General features: G+C 50.6%; 2 protein-coding genes across 2 annotated transcripts in view; both read right to left on the reverse strand.

Annotated features, from left to right (window-relative positions):
* Positions 1-22,299, reverse strand: part of LOC146421274 (uncharacterized) — a 35,786-nt gene extending 13,487 nt beyond the window's left edge. Inside the window, exon 1 of the mRNA XM_085047434.1 lies at positions 22,126-22,299. The gene's annotated coding sequence lies outside the window, so the exon portion shown is untranslated. The remainder of the gene's footprint in view (positions 1-22,125) is intronic.
* LOC146421276 (uncharacterized) lies at positions 11,439-14,344 on the reverse strand. The gene has a single exon (XM_085047428.1). The coding sequence runs from the start codon at positions 14,317-14,319 to the stop codon at positions 13,006-13,008; it is 1,314 nt and encodes a 437-aa protein (XP_084903554.1). The 5' UTR covers positions 14,320-14,344; the 3' UTR covers positions 11,439-13,005.
* Positions 22,300-22,888: the final 589 nt, after the last annotated feature.

Here is a 22,888-nt window from a genome sequence, read left to right on the forward strand (position 1 = left end):
AATCATTATAGCTTTGAAATCAAGGGGCTTTCAGGCAAGGATATAGGAACGGAATAGCTGTTCTGTACTAGTATATAGTTTATAACAAGGCAAACAAGCAACAACAACGGTAGCAACAACAAACAAACCAGAAACGCGGTAACAGCCTGCTCTGGGCTGTCACATTGCAGTAACTGCCCCTTTGGTGGTTACGGTCACAGCTGGCAAAGGCACTGTTGGGCTCCTGGCTGGGCAGGGCAGGTGTAATGATTCCCCCGCGGCTGCAGGGGGCGCTGTGAAGCGGATCCCCTCACATCTCCCCTCATGCAGCAATGGTGGGCGGGCTGGATGGGCTGTAGCAGGGACCCCAGAGCAGCAAGCTGGAACGGCAGGGCTGGCTCACCCGGGGTAGCGAACAAGAGATAGCAGGAACTCCGCAGCTGTGGCAGGAGCTGCAGTGTGTACTGGCAGGCACAGGGTGCTGGGTTACAACATAGCAAAAAAGCCAGTGCAATACCAGAAAAATGGCAGGGGCTGGGCTGTGGCCACACCCCTCCCCAACACAGCCAGGAGACAGACTACCTTGGAGGGGGACAGGGATCCTGGATCCCAGGGCTTCCTCTGAGGAACCCGAGCAGACAGTAAAGGGTCCTTTGTTTGGTGGGGTAGGGTGTTAATAAGGCCCCAGTGCACAGCGTTCACCCACGGCAGGAGAACAAGCAGCACGAGGATGAGCTCCAGCAGCAGCAGTGAATTCTCCCCACCAGGCCGCAGCTCGACTGTCCTCCTCTGAAGCTGAGAGAGCAAGAGTGCTTGCAGCTGCCCCAGCTCCCTTCTTCTCAGCCCAATTCTTGTGATACTGCTGATGCCTCCATAGAAACCTGTGGATAAAAGAAGTGCACTCACGTGCCCTCCTCCCCTGAGCTTGGCAACTGTCAGAGACTGAAATAGCTCATGCCTCAAACATTGATATAAAGTTTTGCTCATTATAACAAAAACTGTATAAAGAAGCTACAGTCAAAGAAGCCTCCCTGAAGATACCTGACTGGGACTTTGGACTGAGAACCAAACTGCTGAGATTAGATAAAGGGAAACCTATTGTTCAATCATCTCAGGCTGAGGGAAAGGAATGCATCCACAAAGGCCAAATCTACTGGGTGCACTGATAATAACCGATGGCTGAGTTTGGGGTGGGGGCAGAGCACAGCTCACAGAAGCCAGGTTTACACAGACTTGCCCCCCAAGCCAAGGGGATGGGGGGAGGAGGTTTGTGGTGCTGGTCAGAGGCAATAAACCGCCATCCTCCATTACACCCATGGGATTCTGTGCTTTTCAGGGGGACCATCACCACCAAGAAGACCAGCTGGAGAGGATCAACACAACATCGTTGGCATCCATGGATGGTGATATTTTCTTTCTCCCCTTCTCTCCCCCCCACCTCTTTTCCTACTTCTCTTCTTCTCTCTTTTCCTCCCTCTCTCTCTCTCATATTTACTATCAAATAAAACCCATACTGGACCAGACTGGCATATGGTCTGGTCCTGTTTGCACCTTTATTCAGGCAGAGGTATTTCCAAAGAACCTTAATATTTGGATTGTAACAGCAACTTCTTTTGTCTCTCCTAAGTATCTGGTTCTTATTATTCCATAGCAACAAAATGGGGATAAATTCCATAACCTCCAACATTATCCACCCCAAATTTTTTCCCATACCAATATGTTCCATCGAACGTAAATTTTTAAACTACATACATACATGCATTACCCTGATTATATACATATATACATGCAGATATGGATACGGGCAAAGTCGTTGGCAATTCACCACAAGCTAAAGTCCCCTTGAGGTATGCATCATGTCTCTCCATCTCTTTGCACCACCCACCAGGTGCACCTGGGTCTCTGAGTAAAGACAACCCCACAGTGGGTTTGTTATTGCTTGAGACAGACTTAATCCAGTTTTTCCCAGCATGCTGTTCATGCGTACCACTGAAACCTTATCCCTGTCTGCTGTTCACAGGTGTTCAGATTGGGCAGGGCCAGATCGGTTGGTGGAGCCTTGGGTGTTAACTAACCAGATGGCCTTGGCTAAATGCCGTTCACAATTTTTTGAAGTCCCCCCTGCCTCGAGCCTTCAAGATGGTTTTTAGCCTTCAAGATGGCTGCATCGCTCCACTTTGCCAGCAGCAGGTTGTCCTAGGTTGCAATATAGATGTAGTTAAGTATTCTATTACCACCAGCTGTGGGCCGTTAGCTGCTATCACCTGCTAATGACCCACTCCGGATGACAGGCAATGGGCCATCCGTTAGCTATTATCACTTGCTAATGACCCACCCCGCATGACAGGCAATGGGCCATCAGGGACCCACCGTGTGACTCATGGACTTATCTCATCCCATTGTGAGATGCTCTGCCGAGGAGGGAGGAGCCAGGTGTTCCCACCTGGATATAACCTGGCCTTGGAACTGCCTGAGCTAGCCCTGTCTACTGGGTTCCCAGAGGACCAGAGCTACTACTGGATCTTCAGCTGGAGACTAGACCTTCATCACCGCTTCAACTGAACTACTTCAGTTAGACTGCTACTACCACCCTAACAGGGTGTTAGGTTGTATCTGATTTTGTCAGTGCTTTTCCTTGTATTATTTCACTTATTTTTAATTTTAATCTTAACTTGTGATCTCCCACTGGTTTGTTTTCAAACCAGTACATATTTTGGCGCCCAACGTGGGGCACGACCTGGGGAAACTCAGAAATCCTATTACCATGATGCTCAGCTTATCTATGTGGGTACTGTATCTCACTCTCTATATCTTTCCTCAAATGGGAAACTATCTGCCCATTGTATTGCTCCTGTTGCGACCAGGAAATGGCATGAGGATTGCTTTGTTGGTTTATTATGCCTATTGTATGATAACTTGTGAGACGATGAATACCATTCGGAATACATACTCAATTTTGTTTGCCTGGCCTAATCTGAGCGGCTACGTCTGGGACCTCCTCAGCAATCGCATCCACCCTCTGGGGCTAGGAGGAGAGAGCGGTTTCTTCCAGCCTTTCAGGTCAGGCACAGCCATCTTTGACAATATTGAGTTCTTTCTGGATGCTAAGGATGGCATAATCTTCCTGTTAGTTCTGTTTTCTTTCGTCTCTGCGACCAGCACAGTGTACCTCATGCTGAAGAACAGAAAAATACTTTGTCTTCTTGAGGAGGAGAAACGAAGCAAATCAGCAGGCAAGAGGAAAAGAACCAAAAGAGCAGTCGACGTCTCAACACAGACCATTGCCAAATCAGAACAGCCAAAGCCTGTAGCAGTTGCCCCCGTCCAGAAAAAGAAATCCAAGAGCAAATCAGTCCGCATAGCGACTGATGAGGATGCGGCAGGACCATCTCACCAAGCAGAAGAGACAGAGCCAGAGATCATCACTCGCTCTCTATCCCTGGGGGAGCTGCGTGACCTACGGAGGGAATTCACCCGGCAGGGGAATGAGTCCATCTTGACCTGGCTGCTCCGTATCTGGGACGCCGCAGCTAATGACACTATTCTGGATGGAAGTGAGGCCAGACAACTGGGATCCCTGTCTCAGGATGTGGTCATTGACCAGGGGATTGGGAAAACCCAGGAAACTCTCAGCCTCTGGCGGCGATTGCTGCTGAGTGTACGGGACAGATACCTGTGCAAAGAAGACCTCCAGATGCACCAAAGGAAATGGAACACAATAGAACAAGGTATCCGATGCCTGAGGGAATTGGCCGTGCTAGAGATCATTTTCTCAGACAACGAGAGATTCCCCAAGAGCCCAGATAATGTCACTTCACAAATGTGGCTAAGATTCGCACGGCTCGGACCAGAGATATACTCTCGTTACCTGGCAACATTGCAGTGGAGGGAAGGCGAAGACCAGGTGGGCGTGTTAGCAAACAAACTGAGAATTTATGAGGACACTGTCACTGCCCCACTACGCACCCAGGTCTCATCGGTAGAAACAAACCTGGCCGAGCAAGTCCGGAGATTGATTGAAGAGAGCCATCAGAAACTAAGGAAAGAGCTCTCAGAAAGATTTTTCCATGCCACACCAAAACCAACCCGAGTCTCTGCCATCAGGAGCAGACGTACTCCAGTCAGGGAAAGAAAACAAACTCCACGACGGGACCTCTGGTTTTTCCTTCAAGAGCATGGGGAAGACATGAGGAAGTGGGATAGGAAACCCACCTCCACCTTAGCAGCCCGGGTACGTGAATTGAAAAAAGAAACATCCACTTCAGGAGGCTCATCTAGGTACAACACTGCCCCAGTCTCTTGTGGCCAGAACTCCAGACAGAATGGAAGTGATAATATGACTGATCCTCTTGAAGGGACCTCAGGAACACATTTACAGGAGAAGAACATCGTGCACCAAAAACAGGATTAGAGGAGCCCTGCCTCTAGCCAGGTAGAGGAAAGGGATAATCGGATCTATTTGACTGTGTGGATCCGATGGCCTGGCACGTCTGACCCACAAAGATACACGGCTTTGGTTGACACCGGCGCTCAGTGCACCCTGATGCCATCCAGGTATGTGGGGACCGAATCCATTTCTATTTCTGGGGTGAAAGGAGGATCCCAGCAGCTGACTGTACTGGAAGCTGAAGTGAGTTTAACTGGGAATGAGTGGCAGAAACACCCCATTGTGACTGGTCCAGACGCCCCATGCATCCTCGGCATAGATTATCTCAGGAGTGGATATTTCAAGGACCCGAAGGGACATCGCTGGGCTTTTGGGATAGCAGCCGTAGAGACAAAAGACATAAAACAACTGAATAGCCTGCCTGGTCTCTCAGATAACCCGTCTGCTGTAGGACTACTGAGAATTGAAGAACAGCGGGTACCAATTGCTACAGCAACAGTGCATCGCCAGCAATACCGCACTGACAGAGACTCTGTGGCCCCCATCCATAAGATGATTCGGGATCTGGAGAGCCAAGGGGTGGTCAGCAAGGCTCACTCACCCTTTAACAGCCCCATATGGCCAGTGCGTAAGTCCAGTGAAGAATGGAGACTGACGGTGGATTACCGTGGCCTGAATGAAGTCACACCACCACTGAGTGCTGCTGTACCGGACATGTTGGAACTTCAGTATGAGCTGGAATCCAAAGCAGCAAAGTGGTATGCAACCATTGATATTGCCAATGCCTTTTTCTCCATTCCTCTGGCAGCAGAGTGCAGGCCTCAGTTTGCTTTCACCTGGAGAGGTGTGCAGTACACGTGGAACCGACTGCCCCAGGGGTGGAAGCACAGTCCCACCATCTGCCATGGACTGATCCAGGCTGCACTGCAAAAGGGTGAGGCTCCAGAACATCTGCAGTATATTGATGACATCATTGTGTGGGGGGACACAGCAACGGAAGTATTTGGGAAAGGAGAGAAAATCATCAGAATTCTCCTGGAAGCCGGTTTCGCCATCAAGAAGAGTAAAGTCAAGGGACCTGCCCAAGAGATCCAGTTCCTGGGAGTAAAGTGGCAAGACGGACGGCATCAGATTCCTTCTGAGGTCATCAATAAGATCACCGCGATGTCTCCACCAACCAACAAGAAGGAGACGCAAGCCTTCCTAGGCGCCATAGGCTTTTGGAGAATGCACATCCCTGAGTACAGCCAGATCGTGAGTCCTCTCTACCTCATAACCCGCAAGAAGAATGATTTCCACTGGGGCCCTGAACAGCAGCAAGCCTTCACCCAGATCAAACAGGAGATTGCTCATGCGGTAGCCCTTGGCCCAGTCAGGACAGGACCAGAGGTAAAGAATGTGCTTTACTCTGCAGCCGGGAGCCATGGTCTGTCCTGGAGCCTTTGGCAGAAAGTGCCTGGTGAGACCCGAGGCCGACCACTGGGATTCTGGAGTCGAAGTTACAGAGGGTCTGAAGTCAACTACACTCCCACCGAGAAAGAAATCTTGGCAGCTTACTAAGGAGTCCAAGCCGCCTCAGAGGTGATCGGCACAGAAACACAACTTCTCCTTGCACCCCGATTGCCAGTGCTGGGGTGGATGTTCAAGGGAAGGGTTCCCTCTACTCACCATGCCACTGATGCCACGTGGAGCAAATGGATTGCTCTCATCACACAGCGCGCCCGTATTGGAAACCCGAATCGCCCTGGGATTCTGGAAATCATAACAAACTGGCCTGAAGGTGAGACTTTTAAATTATCTTCAGAAGAAGCAGAGTAGAAAGTAGCACATGCCGAGGAAGCACCCCCGTATAACGAGCTGCCGGAGAGTGAAAGACGCTATGCCCTCTTCACCGATGGGTCCTGCCGAATTGTAGGCGCAGATCGGAGATGGAAAGCTGCAGTATGGAGCCCCACACGACAAGCTGTACAGGCAACCGAGGGACAAGGTGGATCGAGTCAGGTCGCAGAGCTTAAAGCCATCCAACTGGCTTTGGATATTGCCGAACAAGAGAAATGGCCAAGGCTCTATCTCTACACTGACTCCTGGATGGTAGCCAACGCGCTATGGGGATGGTTAGATCGCTGGAGAAAGGCTAACTGGCAGCGCAGAGGAAAACCCATCTGGGCTGCTGAGATTTGGCAGGACATCGCCGCCCGGGCAGAAAAGCTGACTGTGAAAGTTCGACACGTGGATGCACATATACCTAAGAGTCGGGCTAATGAAGAGCATCGTAACAACGAGCAGGTGGACCGAGCTGCCAAGGTGGAAGTGTCACAGGTGGATCTGGACTGGCAGCACAAAGGAGAGTTATTTCTAGCTCGTTGGGCCCATGATGCCTCTGGTCATCAAGGGAGGGATGCGACATACAGATGGGCTCGTGACCGAGGGGTGGACTTGACCATGGACAACATCTCACAGGTCATCCACAGCTGTGAGACTTGCGTTGCAATCAAACAGGCCAAGCGGGTGAAGCCTCTGTGGTATGGTGGACGATGGTCAAAGTACAGGTATGGGGAAGTATGGCAAGTTGACTACATCACACTTCCCAAAACCCGCCAAGGAAAGCGCTACGTGTTGACCATGGTGGAAGCAACCACGGGATGGTTAGAGACCTACCCTGTGCCTCATGCTACTGCCCGGAACACCATCCTGGGCCTGGAAAAGCAAGTCCTGTGGAGACATGGTACCCCTGAGAGAATCGAGTCTGACAATGGAACCCATTTCAAGAATGGCCTCATAAGCATCTGGGCTAGAGAACACGGAATTGAATGGATATACCATATCCCCTATCATGCACCAGCTGCCGGGAAAGTTGAACGGTGCAACGGACTACTTAAGACAACTTTGAAGGCACTTGGTGGGGGAACCTTCAAAAATTGGGAACTGAACTTAGCAAAGGCCACCTGGATGGTTAACACAAGGGGTTCTATCAATCGAGCCGGTCCTGCCGAGTCCGAACCTTTGCACACAGTGGATGGAGATAAAGTCCCTGTGGTACACGTAAGAGGTTTTTTAGGAAAGACTGGTTGGATTAGTCCCACCTCAGGGAAAGGCAAACCCATCCGTGGAGTGGTTTTTGCCCAAGGACCTGGTTATACTTGGTGGGTGATGCAGGCAGATGGAGAAACCCGTTGTGTACCACAAGGAGACCTTATCTTAAGTGAGAACTGTGTAGATGGTAATAGAATAAGGGGTGGATAATGTCCTAGGTTGCAATATAGATGTAGTTAAGTATTCTATTACCACCAGCTGTGGGCCGTTAGCTGCTATCGCCTGCTAATGACCCACTCCGGATGACAGGCAATGGGCCATCCGTTAGCTATTATCACTTGCTAATGACCCACCCCGCATGACAGGCAATGGGCCATCAGGGACCCACTGTGTGACTCATGGACTTATCTCATCCCATTGTGGGATGCTCTGCCGAGGAGGGAGGAGCCAGGTGTTCCCACCTGGATATAACCTGGCCTTGGAACTGCCTGAGCTAGCCCGGTCTACTGGGTTCCCAGAGGACCAGAGCTACTACTGGATCTTCAGCTGGAGACTAGACCTTCACAGGATCACCGCTTCAACTGGACTACTTCAGTCGGACTGCTACTACCACCCTAACAGGGTGTTAGGTTGTATCTGACTTTGTCAGTGCTTTTTCCTTGTATTATTTCACTTATTTTTAATTTCAATCTTGACTTGTGATCTCCCACTGGTTTGTTTTCAGACCAATACACAGGTGCATGATAAGGAATGTGGTACACCCACTCAATGCCATGTGCCCTAGCCCAGGTGCTTATGAGGCTATTTTTGAAATGAGTCCCGTTGTTCAACTCAATTCTCTCAGGGGTACCGTGCCTCCAAAGGACTTGCCTTTCAAGGCCCAGGATGGTGTTACAGGCAGTGGCGTGAGGCACAGGGTAGGTCTTCAGCCACCCAGTGGTGACTTCTATCATTGTGAGCACGTAGCGCTTGCCATGGCGGGTTTGAGGCAGTGTGATGTAATCGATCTGCCAGGCGTCCCCATAATTATATTTTTGACCACCGCCCACCATACCACAGGGGTTTCACCCGCTTGGCTTGCTTGATGGCAGCACACGTCTCACAGTTATGGATTACCTGGGAGATACAGTCCATGGTTACATCCACCCCTCGGTCCTGTGCCCACTTATAGGTGGCATCTCTGCCCTGATGGCCTAAGGCATCACAGACAAGCCCACCAAGCTAGGAACAACTCTCCCTTTATTTAATTTGAATTATTTAATTCAAATTAAATAATTCAAATTAAATTCTCCCGAATTATTTAATTTGAAAAATCAAGGGCTTTCAGGCAAAGGTATGAGAAAAAAGGAATATCAGTTCTTTACTAGTATCTATAAACAAGCAGTAACAATAATAGCAACCACAACTAGAATCAGAAACCAATAGCAGATGACTTGTGAGCTGCTGAGCCTTTTCCCGTGTGGTGTAATCACAGTCACAGCCAGCAGGGGGCGCCGTTGAGCTCCCGGCTGGGCAGGGCAGGTGCGATGACTCCCGAGCGGCTGCAAGTGGCGCTGTGGTGCAGGGTCAGGTCAGCCTCAGGCAGCTGGTAATGGCGGGCAGGCTGAAAAGCAGGCAGCCAGGCAGCTCGGAGCGGCAGAAAGCAGGGCGGCAGGGGTAGGAGCTGGCTCTCTCTCCCCAGCTAGCTAGCGAGGTAGCAAGGATTTCTGCAGTGACAGCAGATGCCGTGGTCTCGTGCGGCAGAGGGCGGGGGCAGGAAGCAGAGGCAGCTGGACTCTCCCAACAGCAGCTGCGAGAAAAATGCAGCCCGGGGAAACGTGCTCTTCCCAGTGGGAAAAAGGTTGAATCAAAGCTCACCCAGCCAGGAGAATAAAAAAAAAAAAAGGGCACAGTTGGATTTCCTCTGGTCGCAGCCAAGAAAGCAAAGAGCAGCCTCCCCTCTCAGCATCCGAACCAGAGAGCATTCCAAGGGCCGGCTCTTCCCTTACCCTGCCCTGCCCAAGCACACCTTTTGTCTTTTACAAAAGACTTGATGGCTCTAAACATCCAACTATTTGTTGCTTAGTAACAGTGATGGAGAAAAATTCTAAGCCCTTCCCCAAACTCCGACACCTTTATCTTTGCAGCCTGATCCATCTCTTTGTTGTTTTGATGTTCCTCATTAGCTTGACTCTTGGGGACATGGGCATCTACATGATGGACTTTCACAAGTAGCTTCTCTACCCGAGTGGCAATGCCTCTGTATTCATCAGCAGCCCAGATTGGTCTTCCCCTACGCTGCCAGTTGGCCTTTTTCTACCTTTCCAGCCAACCCCACAGGGCATTGGCTATCATCCGTGAATCAGTGTAGAGGTAGAGCTTTGGCCACTTCTCTCTTTTAGCAATGTCCAGGGCCAACTGAACAGCTTTGAGTTCAGCCAGCTGGCTCGATCCACCTTCTCCTTCTATAGCTTCTGTGACCTGTCATGTGGGGCTCCATACAGCTGCTTTCCATTTTCGATTTGTCCCTACAACACAACAGGAACCGTCAGGGAAAAGAGCATAGTGTCTTGTTGGTTGTACAGTGGAGCTTCCTCCACGCAGGTCACCTGTTCCTGCTTCTCCTCATCATTCAGACCAAAATTTTCTCCTTTGGGCCATTTTGTAATTATTTCCAAGATCCCAGGGCAATTTGGGATTCCAATATGGGCGTGCTGTGTGATGAGGGCAAGCCACTTATTCCATGTGGCATCAGCGGTGTGGTGGGTAAAGGGAACCTTTCCCTTGGACATCCACCCCAGCACTGATAGTCAGGGTGCCAGGAGGAGTTGTGCTTCCATTCCAGTCACCTCTGAGGAGGCTTGGACTCCTTCACAGGCCACCAGGATACCCTGCTCGGTGGGAGTGTAGTTGGGACTGTAACTTGGGCTCCAGAATCCCAGTGGTCGACCCCAAGTCTCATCAGGCACCTTCCACCAAAGAGTCAAGGACAGACCATGGCTCCCGGCTGCAGAGTAGAGCATGTTCTTTACTACTGGTTCTGGTCTGACTGGGCCAAGGGCTACCGTATCTTGATCTGGGCAAAGACTTGTTGCTGTTCTGGGCCCCAGTAAAAATCATTCTTCTTGCGTGTCAGCAGGGCTCACAATCTGGCTGTACTTGAGGATGTGCATCCTCCAGAAACCTATGGTGCCTATTAAAGCTTGTGTTTCCTTCTTGCTGGTCAGTGGAGACATTGCTGTGATCTTATTGATCACTTCAGAGGGAATATGACGCGGTCCATCTTGCCACTTCACCCCCAGGAACTGGTTCTCTCTGGCAGGTACCTTGACTTTGCTCCCTTTGGCTGCGAAGTCAGCTTCCAGGAGAATCTGGATGATCTTCTTTCTCAAATACTTCCATTGCCATGTTCCCCCACACAGTGATGCCAGACTCTCCCCCTTTGAGACAGGAAGAGGGCTTCTCACCAGCTGGGGAAGTGTATTCCACCAGCATCTGGAACATCTCCTCCACCAGCACCCCCATCTGATTCCACATGGCTCATTTCCAAGGTGGGCAGTTTCAGGCTGTGGGGCAGCGTCAGGCTGTTGGACAGTGTCAGGCTCTGGGGCAGATGTTAGAGTGGTTACCCAGGGCAGTTTCACCTTATCTCTGAATGCTAAATAGAATAGACCTGTCAGCAACACCAGCCACTGTACGGTATCATCAGCATCTTGAGAATCTCTGAACCCTTCAAACGCTGGTGGGGTAGCCCCAAAGAAATGGGTGAAGGTTTGGCAGAAAACGTCTCCCAGTGTTACTTTCTCACAATAAGTACATATATTAAAGAAACCCCAAAACCATACACTTAGTGGTGCGTGATGGCCATGTACCCACGTGCCTGCCTTGCAGAGGAAGTTAAATATCCATTAATTCCTCACCTTATTGACCCATTGTGCGAACTTGATAACACCCACAATAGCCTTAGTCAGAGGATCCATGTTTAGATAAGGAGCTGCTAATGGGAAAAATACAGCCACAAGTATGTGCCAACCTAACCAAGATATGCTAGACCACACGGTGCCACTTAACAAGGTTTTTATCTTCAGCACACAAAAAATAGGTTACCCAGGAACTGTTACTCCTTTTTCACCCTTTCTTCTTGATGCCCTCAGGCATCACATTGGGTGCCAAAAACAGGCTTAGTTTGAAAGACAGGCGTCTGCCAAGGAACCTCCCATGGAAAAGAAAATATGACTGACCCCCTTTCCTCCAAATTATTACAGTTTTGAAGTTAAGGGGCTTTCAGGCAAAGATATGGGAAAAGGAGTAACAGTTCTTTACTGGTATGTATATGCATAACAAACAACAAAACAGGCAGCAACAAATAAAACCAGAAACCCAACAACAGCCTTTTCTGGGCTGTCGGGCACTTTCCCCTTTGGTGCAGTTATGGTCACAGCTGGCAGGGGTGCTATTGGCTCCTGGCTGGGAAGGCAGTTGCAATGATTCCCCCACAACTACATGGGGTGCTGTGGCGCGAGCTCAGCCATCTCTCTCAAATGGTAATGGCAGGCAGCTGGCAGAAGTGATGGAAAAGGGCTGCAACAGGAACCTCAGAGAGACAGCTAGAACAGAGACAGGCACCCCCACCCCCAGGGTGATAAACAGAAGGTAGCAAAACGCTGGGGCTGTGCTGGAAGCTGTGGGGTATCTGGGTGTCACGTCACAGTGTAGGAAGAAGTCCTGAAGCAGCGGCAGAGAACAGCAGAGCTAAGAAGGGAATCGCTTCCCTGGGTAGCTCACCAGCGATGGCTGGTCCCTGGGTCAGGCTGTGCAGAGGGGGTGGCCCCCAGCAAGGGACGGGGTACTCCCAGTCACAGTCTGGCACAGCATGTGCTGCCCTTGGGCTCCCAAGCAGTAGAAAAGCAGAGAAGCAAGCCAGTAGGCCCAGTCACAGTGCCAAAAGAAAAGAATCAAAAACAAACAGGAAAAAAACCACAAGGCAACAGTATCTCTGGTCAGAGACACTGCACTCAGTGGCTGTGGAGCCAATTGCCCCACAGGAAGAGACAACTGTCCCCCCCCCTCAACTCTCACAGGAAATGCTGAGCTGGCTCTCACCCATCACAGTAATGCCAAAGTCGGGGGGATGGAGTGGGCACCAATTACCACCACGGACACAAAACAAAAACGGTATGGGATAAAAAAACATCCCCAAGACAACGTCCATGAGCCAGAGAAAATTAGAATCATGGAATTACTTAGGTTGGAAGAAACCTCCAAGAGCATCCAGTATTCCTTGATGTCACCAGAAGAAATAATTGAACACCAAAGGTGAGATTTTATGGGGTCAGAGGTCAACAAATCCACTTTCCCCAATGAACTGCCTATGTTGCTCTGTGTCCCAAAGGATGTACCTGCACCTGTGTTCATCCAAGTGCCCATGAGGAGCCATGAAGATATGGAGCCCACCAGCCAGGTGTCTTCCCAACATGGTTTACCAGGTCTCTGCCCAACAGGAGTCACTGGCAATCATCCAATGTGGATCCTCCCATGGGGAACAGAGCTGGAGCAGTGCACGAAGTTCTTCCCGCAATTGGGGTACTTGCAGGGCTTCCCTTACTGGTGGCTCCGTTGGTGTTGGGTCAAGTGAGATCTCCTGGAGAAACTCTTTCCACATTTCCTGGAGAAACTCTTTCCAGCTTCTTCCCAGTGTGGATACGCTGGTGGGTGACAAGGTTGGACTTTTGCTTGAAGCCCTTCCCGCAGTCGGGGCAGCAGAAGCGCCTCTCCCCTGTGTGAACTGGCTGATGTAGGAAGAGTTGTGACTTGCTCCGAAATGTCTTCCCACATTTAAGACACTCATAAGGCCTCTCCCCGGTGTGGATGCGCCGGTGGATGATGAGGTAGGAGTTGCTCTGGAAGCCCTTCCCGCAGTCAGGGCAGTGGAAGGGCCACTCCCCTGTGTGAACTGGCTGATGTACTAAGAGTTGTGAGCTGGTCTGAAACGTCTTCCCGCACTCAGGACACTCGTAGGGCCTCTCCCCGCTGTGCATGCGCCGGTGAAAGACGAGGTAGGAGTTGCTCTTGAAGCCCTTCCCGCAGTCAGGGCAGCGGAAGGGCCTCTCCTGTGTATGTATTGGCTGATGTTTGACGAGAGCAGAGCTGGTCTGAAACCTCTTCCCACACTCAGGACACTTGTAGGGCCTCTCCCCAGTGTGAACGCACTGGTGGACGATGAGCTGGGACCTCCAGAAGAAGCTCTTCCCACATTCCAAGCACTTGCAGCACTGTTCCCGTTCCCTGGTGTGGATGTTGCGGTGCTTGATGAGGCTGGAGCTCCGGATAAAGCTCTTCCCACATTCCAAGCACTCACAGAGCTGTTTGGGCTGAGTGTGGATCTTCTGGTGCTTGACGAGGGTGGACCTCTGGCTGAAGCACTTCCCACATTCCCCACACTCATATGGACGTTCTCCAGTGTGGACCCACTGCTGTTGGATCAGGTGGGAGTTCCGGTTGAAGCTCTTCCCACATTCCCCACACTCATACGGACATTCCCCAGTGTGGATCGGCTGGTGCGGGATCAGGTCAGAGCTGTATCTGAAGCTTTTCCCACATTGCGAGCAGGTGTAAGGCCGCTCTCCAGTGTGGATCCGCTGATGCCGGATCAGGTGGAAGCTGTCTCTGAAGCTCTTGCCACACTCCCCACAGTTGTATGGCCGTTCCCCAGTGTGGATCATCTGGTGTCGGATCAGGTGGGAGCTCTGGCTGAAGCCCTTCCCACATTCCAAGCACTTGTAGGGCTTCTCCCTGCCCTGAGGCTTCTCCGCCACCTCTGAGCTCTGGCTGGATCTCTGGCCACCTTCCCAGCAAACAGAGGGGTTTTCCTCCTTGCAGCTCCCTGGGCTGGGTTTGCAGCCCCTCCTTGTGGGGCATTCCTGGGGCTTTTCCTCCTCCATCTGGCCATGCCTTGGGAATGACAAATCCTGCTTTGGGGGGGAAAACAAGAAGTGAGCACATTGGGCTTGGGGTTCCTCCTGCCCAAGCCCATCTCAGGAAGTGACCAGGCGTTCTGTGACCATAAAAATCTGCAAAGCATCAAGATTCAGCCCCCAAAAAAGCCTCATAGGAGATCTGCCTCTCTCATCTCTCCACTCTGGAGTTTTGGTGGTTTCCCTTCCCCAGTCTGATGGGGCTCCCATGGCTCCTGGAGTGTCCCCATTTTGGGAACTTGCTTACAGATAATTCAGGGGATTTTGATGGTCCCAGTGGTTCCTTCTCCCCTGACTCTGATCCAAGGTTCCATGGACCCCAGGGGTCCCTCCACACCAGGCTCTTCTCCTCCATCCTTCAGGCTGCCAAGGGTCCCAGATATGGGATTGCCCTTTTTCACTTTTGCCATTCCAGTGGTCCCAGGGTTCTCTTCTTCCACTGTTCTCCTATGGCGTCCCCAAGACCAGGGTCCTCCTCCAGCCAGTACCTGGTGATCATCAGGTGGACCCCCCAAATATCATCATGTGGACCCCCCAAAGGGGGATCTGTAACTCAGCTTTGCAGTCCTGCAAGATCCAAACATCCTCCCGCAAAAAAACCAAGCCTTCCCAGTGACCCACAAAGATATCTGGGTCTCGATTCAGGAATCTGCAAACTCCAAACACTCCCCTCAAAAAAATCCCTCTTGATGACTCCCTGATATGTTCGGGGTGAGCTCCTCCTCTCTGGTCACCTGTGGGATGAAACCTTTTGCTCCTCTTTTTGCTCCTCCTTCTCCTCTCTCCCTTTCCTTCCTCCTGCTCCTCCTCGGTTCCCACCGTGGACCCCTCTTTGATACCCCCCTCTGCCCCATGGCTGCCACAGCACCAGCTGCTGGGTGGGAGGAATGCCCCACAAAAGTCCTCCAGGCATGGACAGGGACATCAGGGTCCCCCTCAGGGCAGATCTATCCCCTCCTAGAGCTCTGGGGAATCACTCCAGGGATCAAGTGATGGGGACATGAAGGGACCCCCACAGGATCCCCTTTCCTGCTGTCCCTTCACTCCTGATCACCCTCTCCAACCCCTCTACTATCATTCCCCCAAATCCTAGCTCCCCTCCGGATCTGTTTGGGGGTGACCCACCCCCTCCCCCCTCACTCAGTTTGGGTGTCCTAAATGCCCTTTTATGGCTTCTCTGCCCCCTTCCTATCGCATTGAAAGGAATAAGATGAAAGTGTCTTCACAAACAGATGCTGTGAATCTGCTTGGAGATAGGGCCAGGGACTTGTAGATAAGGAATTGACAGCAGAAACCATAATTTTCAGAAAATGTTACCAATTCACACTGACTGCTGCTCAGCCAAGGTCCTACTGAGTTCCTGAACTTAACAGAGCCACGAAGATCATATGTTACACAAAAGGGGAGAATGTTGAGGTAGTTTGCACATTCTTCCAGAGGTAACTAAGGACTTGGACACCCAACGGGGCAATAAGGGAAGGTTGAGAAGGGGTCTCAACAATGGGGGACAGATGGTGTTTGTGTGCTGAAGAAGGATTGGTTGAAGGGGAGTATGGACGAATATGGTTAAGGCAAGAAGCAGGAGGAATCTATATGGTAAGAAAGAAAAAAGAAGATGGAAAAGAGGAGGAAGAGAAAAACAGTGAGGATCGGGATGTTGTCAGGATCTTCCCCTGACTTATTATCAAATATTGCCAGCTGCAGATCCTTTGCATCCCCGGCTTCCAGTACAGGAAAACAAGGAAGTCAGGATTTCAGGGGGTTTCTCAGTGGTGGGGAGTGGCAGGAGTGGACACAGACATGCAGGACCAGGAGCACAGGATGGGGGCCTGTGGGGAGGTACAGGGCTGGCCGGGGCTGTGGGGCAGCTGGGGCTCAGCACTGGGAAGTGCTTGAACCCACCACCCCTTGTGAAGGGGTGGCAGTGGCCCCAGGCCCCCATGAGGCTGCAGAATGCCCTGGCCACCTGCCAGGCCCCCGGGAGCTGCCAGCCCTGCATGCCAGGGGGATCACATTCAGAGACTGCAGCAGGACAGGGACCGACTCTGGGATACAGGGTACAAGGAGGAAGGAACATCAGGGAAATGTGGATCATATGTGGAAGGATCACGACTTTCTTTTAAAGGTCCTATTCATCAGAGAAATGAATAATTTTGCAGAAACCTCAGCAGCTGTCACAGGATGAGCACCCACAGGCAGTGAGGGGTGGCTGGAGGAGTGGCAGAACAAACCCCTGGAGGAGTTGGTCACAAAGGCACAGTAGGTGAATGGAAGAAGGGACGAGGAAAAGGCCAAGGTGAAGGCAAAGGCCATGGCACAGTTTCTACGGCCCCTGAGGGATGAACTGCAGGGCCCAATGGGGCCCCAGGACCGAGGGGACAGGGTCAGCCACAAGGATGTCATTGCCCTCCTCAGCAGGGCAGAGTTGACCCAAACACCCCCTGGGAAGGAAGCGGGGTTCCATCTGCAGGGCACATGGATAATGTGCAGAGAACCCTCAGCAGGAAGAAGTCCCACACTAATGGAGATGGATTGATCAGAGCTCCCATTAGACCAGGGACCCACTGCACTGGAGCCCTCAAGAACATCCAGGGTGGGTCTGGAATGAGAGAAAGTGTTTCCTGATAGACACAGGGGCCTCCTGATCCACTTTGAATCTTAGACCTAAGGGGGGAAATTGTCAAGAAGTTCTTTGATTATTTAGGGGTAAGTGGGAAATATGAAAAGGTGTGTTTTATTCAACCACTACTATTTGTAGATGTGAGGAATGGGTTAGAAATGCATCCATTTCTGTTTTTTCCTAATTGTGATTGTAATTTACTGGTAAGGAACTTGATGGTTAAATTAGGAATGCAAACTAATATTGTTAAAGTTGATACAGAGCCTAATGCTGCTGTAACTTTGTGTTAAATGCCTGAGAAGGCCTATGCTGAAGCAAACCAGAAGTATGGGCAGGCCCATGGAATTATGAAAAATGAGATATGCACCCTCTCCAGGACAAGTGGTGTCTAAAAGCAATACGCTTTTCCAAGGGGGGCAAGAAAGGGGTTACAGGCTGTTACTGAGTCCCTGATAAATGGCAGGCCTTTCGCAGCCATGGACCTCTCCTTATAACATTCCTATCCTGCCAGTTAAGAAACTGGATAGATAGACACCAGAAGGAAAGCAGAATTTTCAAGTGTTACAAAGCAGATTAACAGAGGCTCCTGCCCTGGCCCTCCCAGACATGGAAAAAGAATCTGAATTGTATGTAGATAATAAACAGGGGCATGCCAAAGGAATTTTTGTGCCTGTTGTTTAACCCGGTGGCCAGAGAGTGGCCTCCTTGTCTGAAGAATCGTGAAGCTACATATTTAATGGGAACTGAGGCCCAAAACCTGCCAACAGCAGAATATCTTATTGTTAAAGTCTGGCATTAAGTTAAAGCTTTGGTAACAGATAAAGCCTCTAAACGGATGAGCAGAGCTCAGTTATTACAGTACGAAACTTGTCTAATGGAACAGAAGAATTTAGAATTGAGGACAGGAGAAGGGTTTAACCCAACCTCCTGTTTGAATGGCCCTAGAGAGGGGGCTGGCAAGAAACACATGACTGCGTTCAACAGACAGAGCTCCAGACCCAGCTAGGAGAGATTTATGAGACACCCCCTGGCCCCAAGGAGGAAATGTGATTACTGACGGGTCTTCAAGGGCAGTAGAAGGGAAATGAGTCACAATATATGGTGCTATTAAGAGAAGAGAATTAGAGGAAGGGGGGAGGTTACAGGCTCAGCTCAGATGGCAGAGCTGTGTGTGCTTCTGAAAGCCTGGGAATTATATCGGGAAAATAGTGAACATTTTTACTGATTCTAAATATACACATTGGATGGTCCATGGGTTTGGATAACTGTGGGAGGGAAGAGCTTTGTTAACCTGCAGGGGAACACATTCACTTATGAGAGATGACTTACTCACCTATTAGAGGTGGTGAATTTACCACAAGGGGTGGCAATATTCCACATTAGGGGACATCAGGCAGGGTACTCAGGAGAGGCAATAGCTCATGGAATGCTGCAGGAAGAGGCTCAGAAAGCAGCACTTTTGCCAGAAAGTCTCCGAGATCCTCCTTTTACTCCCAGTTGCTCAACTGCTGACAGAGAACCTTTCTTTTACATCAGAGGAGTTAGAGATCATTAAAAAGATTGGGACAGAGGAAAGATGTCATAATTAGTTTACAGAGGATGGTAAACAATGGATATGAAAACCTTTGGCCCTACGAATATTAAAATTACTCCATTAGGGCTCTCGAGGATTGGTAGAAGCCTTCCTCAAGACATCCTGCCCTGGGTCTTTCTGTTCCGCCAAAAGGAGCTGGTGAAGGTTGCTTGATGTGTGCCAAAGCCAATAACCAGGTTAGAAAGAAACTTGCCAGGGAGGGAGGCCTTAAGCTGTATGTTCTTTCCAATCATGCCGGGTGGATTTTACTGAAATGTCCTGAGCAGGAAGGCTTAAATATCTTCTGATGACAGCATATCAGCTAACAGGGTGGCAGAAGCATTTCCAACTGCTTCAGCAACGCTGGATCAGTTATTAAGGTATTTTTGGAACAAACAATTCCAGGATATGGGATTGTGGAGGGAATAGACTCAGACAGGGAAATTAATTTTATAGGAAAGATCCTTCAGGGGGTTATGGCTGCTTTAGGAATACAATGAAATCTCCACACCCCCAGCACCCCCAGAGTTCAGGGCAGATAGAAAGAATTAATGGGGAAATAAAGAAACAAATTTTGAAGGTGGTGACAGAAACCAGATGCCATGGGTATGGATTTTGCCATTGGCTTTGGAGAGAATAAGAACCAGACACACGGCAGATATTTCATTATCTCCCCTGGAATTGGTGTTTGGAATTCCTTGCCCTGGTAATTCTCAACCTAATGTGTGGGTAGAAATAAGTGATGTATATTTAAAGCAATATGTGGCGAGAATCCTGTCTCTTGTGAAATCTCTTCCACAGGAAGCTTGGCTGGCACTGACCCTGCCTTTGGACTTTGCTCTTCACAACATCCAACCAGAACATTGGGGCCTGGATAAGGAGTGCAGAGAAGCACCACTGGTGGCCAAGTGCCATGGCCCATTCCAAGTGTCACTGAGCACAGAAACAGCTGCCAGCACAGCTCAGCACGGGGGGACCCCTCACCCTCAGCTCAAGGTCTCTGAAGCCCCACAGATTTGCACTTCCAGCTGCAGGAGGAGGATGGGAGGCTGCGACTGACCCTGCACACAAGGGGCCTGAGCAGCAGCCAGGGCTCCACATCGGGGGAAGCCCCTGGGCCTGCCCACACATCCCCTGCTGAAACAGTCTGTGTGGGCACCCCTCCTTTGGCATCTCCAGGCACTGGGGGCCAATCCTTGCTGGCACTGCTGGAGGTTCAGTGCTTTCTGTGCCTGCACTCACCATGGTGTTGTGGAAGACAATGTGAGACTCAGACTCTGGGTGTAAACGAGACTCACACACTGGGCTGGCTGTGATTAGATTACACCAACTGTTTTTTTTCTTAATAATCCTGCACTCATATTGTCAGCTAGCTTTGGGCCAGGGTGTGAGAATCAATTTTTAATATTAGGACAAGAAATAGCAAAAATCAATGTTTTGGATTTCGTCTTTTGTATGTGTTTTGGTGGCTGTTAGTGATGGCAAAATTTTGGTATGAGTTTTATGATGGTCACCTTTAGGTTGCATTCTGCAGAACTGGAAGAGCTTTAAAGGTGACTCTAACTCATAAACACTTAATAGAATATTGATCCTAAAAAAAAAAACCAAACAAAAATAACCAGCTTGTGGGGGGGGCCACATGTGAGTCACCCCATGGCTGCCCTGGAAGAGAAGCTCAGTTCCAGGAAGCCACCACAGGACTTTCAGAAATGCAATTAAAACTGCAGGGGAAAAGTGTGGACAATGGACCAGAGGCTTCTTGCCTGGGGGAGGAATTGGGCCAATTCCCTCTGTCCCTAGCTCCAAGCTCTGCCTGCTTGCACAGAGGGAATTTGCACAGCTCAAGGCAGAGCCCAGAGTGAGGAGATCTGACTCTGCAACAGAAATAGGTTAAGTTGCAAAGGAAAACAGCAAACTGAGAATGTTGGGAAAACTTCACTAAAAAAAATGGGGGGGAATCATCCCTTTCCCCACTCCAACATTTCATAGCACTGTGGATGCTTTATAGGGTGTAAAGGACCACTGGGTTTTTTTTGGTACCACAGGTTCAGGGAAATCAGTTGGGTATCCAAGTATATGATGATTTCATCAGAGAAAAGCAGTCAGTTGATGCATGCTCCTCCTGGCTAGAGGTAGCGCCCCAAAATGTGGAAAAGATGAACAGCCACCAGAACAAATCCTACAACACCATGGACCAGCACCTTGGAAGCCTAATGAATTCATATACAGGAGCCAGAAAACCCATTTATAATTTGAACTGCATCATTAGATTACAAGCTGTCCTTGAAATAATAACCAACCACACACCTCCAGCTCCTGACCGTCTTGCTGACCAAATCCACTCAAATGAGGAATGCGACATTTCACTATGGGATGGTATCAGATTATCTATCAGCAGAAGGAGGAGGAGTTTGTGGAGAATTAAATGACTCAGACTGCTGTTTGCAAATAGATGACATCAGAAAAGCAGTAAAACAGATAACAAAGCAAATAAGAAAGTTGCTCATGAAGCAGTCCAAACATGGAAAGGATAGGAATGGGACATGTTTTCATGGTTCCCTGGCAGACCATGGGTTAAAAGAATGCTGTGTCTCCTCTTATGTGCTACAGCAACTCTCAGCTTTACACCATGCACAACACCTTCCTGAGTGCAGCTCATTCAGCAGGTGACCAAGAGGATGCAGGTGGCATCCAGGCCTGCTGATCCAGAAATGGCTACAAATGGACAGAGAATGATCTCACTGCAAATAATCCTGAAACCAAAGAAGACTCAGGAAGAAGAGACTGAGTAAATAGAAATCAAAATTTGTAAAGGCAATTACTGACAAAATAGTAAGAGGAGGGATTGAAATGAATAAAATGAATATGTCTTTACAAACAGTGTGAATTTGCTTGGAGACTGGGCCAGGGACTTGTAGATAAGGAAATAATGGGAGAAACCATCAATTTCAGAAAATGTTACTAATTGACACAGACTGCTGTTCGATCATGATCGTGGTAAATTCCAGGACTTCAAGAACAAAGACTTAACACAGCCATGCATACCCTATATTATACAAAGTGGGGGTGCATATTAAGGGAGACATGAAGTAGGTGGATCGGGAAGCCTGTACTTTCCAAGTACATCACCCTGTGGGGAAAGGGAGAGATGCGGCCAGGAAAATTAGGATTAAAAGGAGGCTGCGTCCTCCAACACTCAGAGAACTGCCCCATGGCTTCTTTCTTTGTTCATAAACAAAGTCACTTTTACATGACTCCTCTGTCTCCTGCGGGCACACAAACCTCTGGCCACGCGAATTTTCGCGCACACTGCCGCCGACAGCGCAGCCACCTCTGTGCTACCCACAGCAAGCGGGACGAGCCAGCGCTGCTCCGGCACCGCCTCCTGCCGAGGCAGCAGCGGCAAGGAGACCGCGGGCAGCCGCTCCCTCAGCGGCCTCAGGCCAGCGGCAACACGGCGCCACAGCCAGGGAGGGAGGGAGGGACATGGGAGAACGAAGCCGCCACAGCCCCCCCTGCCGCCCCCTCCATCCGCCTACAGCGAGCCCCGAGCCCCGGCACAAGCCAGCGCAGCTCCCACCTGCGCTGGGACAGCCTCTCCGAGCTCCGCCACCGCCTCCCCGGGCTCCACCCGCTGCCGCCGCTCCCGGGCCGCACACACGCTCCCACCATGGCGCCGCTGCTGCCCCACTAAAGCCCTGCCTGCCTGCCTGCCTGCCTGGGGGCGACACCGGCGCCGGGCTTGTCCCCGCTCGCTGGCACCAATCAGCAATTGCGCTGCGACAATTCTGAGTGACAGCACAGCCAGCCAAGGGCAGCAAGGCGCGGGCTCTGCACAGCGCACAGCCCAAGCCCCGCGCTCTCAGTGGTCCCCGGGCTGGCCGAGGCCAAAGCCGCACATGACGAACAGCCCTGCAACGGGCCCGGGCCCACGGCGCCATTGCTCTGCAAATAGCGACAAAGTTCTCCGCACCTCCCGGCCCGGCTTTCCCCGCCCTGCCTGTTGAGTGGCTCCGGCCCAGCGGGAATCCCTGGAGCCTCACTTTTTATACCGCCTAATTAGGAGCATCCATGCATCGCTTTGATTTCCTCCAAAAGGAGAAAATCGCTCCAAACACCTTTGGCTGAGCGGAGGAGGGGAGAGATTTCTGGCAGAAAACTCCTCAAATCGTTTTTTTCCAGCTTGGGAAGAACTAAGGCAAACTGAGGTGGGAGCCCCCAGCAACATCTCTCTGCCCACCCAGCTGAAGCCCTTGCTGGCTGCTCGAGGCTGGATGGGCAGACTGGGAGCACTGGGAAGAGGCCCCAGCTAGGCACGCAGCCCCCGGGGCAGCCCCACGGCC

This window comes from Lichenostomus cassidix, unplaced genomic scaffold (assembly GCF_008360975.1).
Source record: "Lichenostomus cassidix isolate B80296 unplaced genomic scaffold, HeHo_3.0 HiC_scaffold_33, whole genome shotgun sequence".
NCBI lineage: Eukaryota > Metazoa > Chordata > Aves > Passeriformes > Meliphagidae > Lichenostomus > Lichenostomus cassidix.

Excerpts from the sequence above, each read along its gene's own strand:
- LOC146421276 (XM_085047428.1), bottom strand. The coding sequence starts at position 14,319 with ATGGAGGAGGAAAAGCCCCAGGAATGCCCCACAAGGAGGGGCTGCAAA.